The sequence below is a fragment of the Olea europaea genome, chromosome 12 (genome assembly GCF_002742605.1).
Source record: "Olea europaea var. sylvestris chromosome 12, O_europaea_v1, whole genome shotgun sequence".
Taxonomy (NCBI): Eukaryota; Viridiplantae; Streptophyta; class Magnoliopsida; order Lamiales; family Oleaceae; genus Olea; species Olea europaea.
Genome location: NC_036248.1, coordinates 18,920,486 through 18,923,126, shown reverse-complemented (window position 1 = coordinate 18,923,126; position 2,641 = coordinate 18,920,486). Strand labels below are relative to the sequence as shown.

Sequence of the window (2,641 nt, the reverse complement as noted above, 5' to 3'; positions counted from 1 at the left end):
CAAAACTTCTCCTCTTGCGTTAATTATCAATACCTCCAAATATTATTATTTGTCTCCTTTTCTCTTTCTAATTTTACACTTCTTTGGATTCATCCATAGCCATGATTAGCATTACTACTTGAGACAGATTTAATTCTTTATCATTTTCATTTGCCGAATTATCCCCATAACAAACTGAGAATTTTCCAGCTTTTTCTCAAGTTCTACACTTCAGTAGTGAAACATAATTCTGAACTCAAAAAATAATCTCTTGAGATTTCTTCCTTGTATCACTCCTAAATTGAAAATTTTATTTGGATTTTGCTTATATATTTCTTGCCTTTATCTCCTCTGATATTTTTCAAGATTCTGCAAAGGTAAGTCTTGTCTTCAAGATTCTTCAATTTATGCTGTGTGAAAAACGCAGTATTCTGATTCCCAGTAAATGATTCTGATTTCAATGCATTTCGGATCATTGTAAAATTCCAAATTCTTTCTGCATACTCCATATATCTTTAAGTCCCATAACCTTCAATGCTTGTGATAAGAATCCCACGATAGTGAACTGCCAAACTATAGCTATATTGAGGGTTTACTCTCTAAGACGCGTGCAAGGTTTCCCCGGCCCTGGTTTAGGGATTTTTACGCATGGAAACTTTGTTTCCAGCTTCATTCATATCGAATTCGAGTTTGTTGATGCAACAAAGGAAAAACCCAATATGGACAAAAGAAGAAAACAAGCAATTTGAGAGTGCACTTGCAGTGTTTGATGAAAGTACTCCCAATAGATGGGTTATGGTGGCTGCCATGATCCCTGGAAAATCAGTTTGTGATGTGATAAACCAGTACAAAGAACTGGTGGCAGATGTCAGTAATATAGAAGCTGGTTTGGTCCCAATTCCTGGATACTTGAACTCTTCTTTTACAATGAAAATACCCGATAATCACAGTTTTGATGTGTATAGGAAGAGAAGCAGGTCTTGCAATCAAGAAAGAAAGAAAGGTGTACCATGGACAGAGGAGGAGCACAGGTGAAGTTTTCTTAGAATTTTGTTCTCTCTCTTTAACTAGATGTTTATGTTCGGCTCTAATTATGTCTCCAAAGACATAAAATATAGATCCAAAGGTGTTTTCTTTTTTTCTGCAGCTTACCTTCGTTGTAATAACTGTACAGGATTGAATTATACTGAGGCTGATATGTTAAATGCACAAGAAGTATACTCTTAAAAGAGGCACGAGGAACTCACCATGAAGCTATCAATTTTTAGTTTGTCCTCTATGTGATGATCTCTTCTTTAACGCTATGCATATCATCATCGTTGAAAATTGAAATGTATAAGATAATTAGACATTTTAATGGAATATAAACTACACTTCCCATCCCAATGGTAATTTTGATTCAAAACATTCCACGTAGAATAAGCTATCAAAATACCTAGTGCATTTTTTGTACACAATAATGGGTAGGGCCCGACACTATATTAAACACGATTTTAGCTTATTTTTCTTCCTTGATATTATCGAGTAATATATAAACCACCCCCAGCAAACATGCCAATAATGTCTTAGTTTTGGAAAGAAACTGGCTGCAGCTTTGTCGATGTTCTTCTCATTTATCGTCTCTGCTTGCAAATGAAACTTCGAAAGATATTATGTTGTTATAGTTTGTTTCTATTTTTCTGATAACTTTCATGGTTGAAAATAGACTTTTCTTGTTGGGACTTCAAGAACATGGCAGAGGGGATTGGAGGAACATTTCGCGAAATTTTGTTATTTCTAAGACACCTACTCAAGTTGCAAGCCATGCTCAAAAGTACTATCTAAGGCAGCTTTCAGGAGGGAAAGATAAGAGGAGGCCAAGTATCCACGATATAACATCAGTTCACTTCACAAACAATTGCTCCTCTGATAATATAAAATCTCCATCATCTGATAATTCTTCTTCGGTCACGGTACAGAAGTCCATTGGCACTCCAAAAATACTACTCAACTGGAATCACAAAAATAATGGAGCTTCAATGTTTTTTGACTCGGCATATGATAATCCATTAACTAAATTTTCATATGATATTGCCTCGCATTCTACCTGTATAGTTAACACCGGTGCTGCCAATCAAAGTTTCCAGTTCCCGTTCCAATCCAAAAGATATCTTGAGTGAGAAAGAAACATCTGGTCTGGTCAGTATATCGAGATGCCCAATATGGATTTTGTTAAAAGTAAAAGTGATTACGTCCTGGTGTTATTTACTGCTGTGGCAGCCTTATGTACACTATATGCTTGATGAAGCAATGTATAATTTTGCATGTACAGATGAAATTTGTGAAGTTAAGCAACATTATTGAAATGTTAGATCCCTGTTTCATTCATTTTGTTCATTTCTCGGATTTCACAAACTGTTAATCTAGATTCATACTTTTAGTTTCAGGGATCCCACCATTAATTTTACATCAAAGTTACTCTATATACACTATGATATTGGATTATGTGGCCAAATAAGCTGATTTAGCGTTAAAATACTGTGTATATCTGATATTTTTTATTCTTTGAGTCCCATTTCTATTCTTGGATTATGTATTCAATTAGGCCAAGTTGACAGAATTTGATAATCTTCACTTTTTTCTTGGTTGAGTGTGTTTTCTACTAAAGTGAAGCATTTTCCAC

At 34.9% G+C, this 2,641-nt stretch overlaps 1 protein-coding gene across 1 annotated transcript; it reads left to right on the top strand.

Moving 5' to 3' along the window:
• Positions 1 to 2,355, top strand: LOC111405984 (transcription factor DIVARICATA-like). Its single transcript, XM_023035135.1, has 2 exons — positions 1 to 1,010; positions 1,685 to 2,355. The coding sequence occupies exons 1-2, from the start codon at positions 628 to 630 to the stop codon at positions 2,136 to 2,138; spliced, it is 837 nt and encodes a 278-aa protein (XP_022890903.1). The 5' UTR covers positions 1 to 627; the 3' UTR covers positions 2,139 to 2,355.
• The last annotated feature ends 286 nt before the right edge of the window (positions 2,356 to 2,641 follow it).

Coding starts and splice junctions, on each gene's coding strand:
- LOC111405984 (XM_023035135.1), top strand. CDS start 628: ATGGAAACTTTGTTTCCAGCTTCATTCATATCGAATTCGAGTTTGTTG. Junction 1,011..1,684: donor TGGACAGAGGAGGAGCACAG/GTGAAGTTTTCT, acceptor GGTTGAAAATAG/ACTTTTCTTGTTGGGACTTC.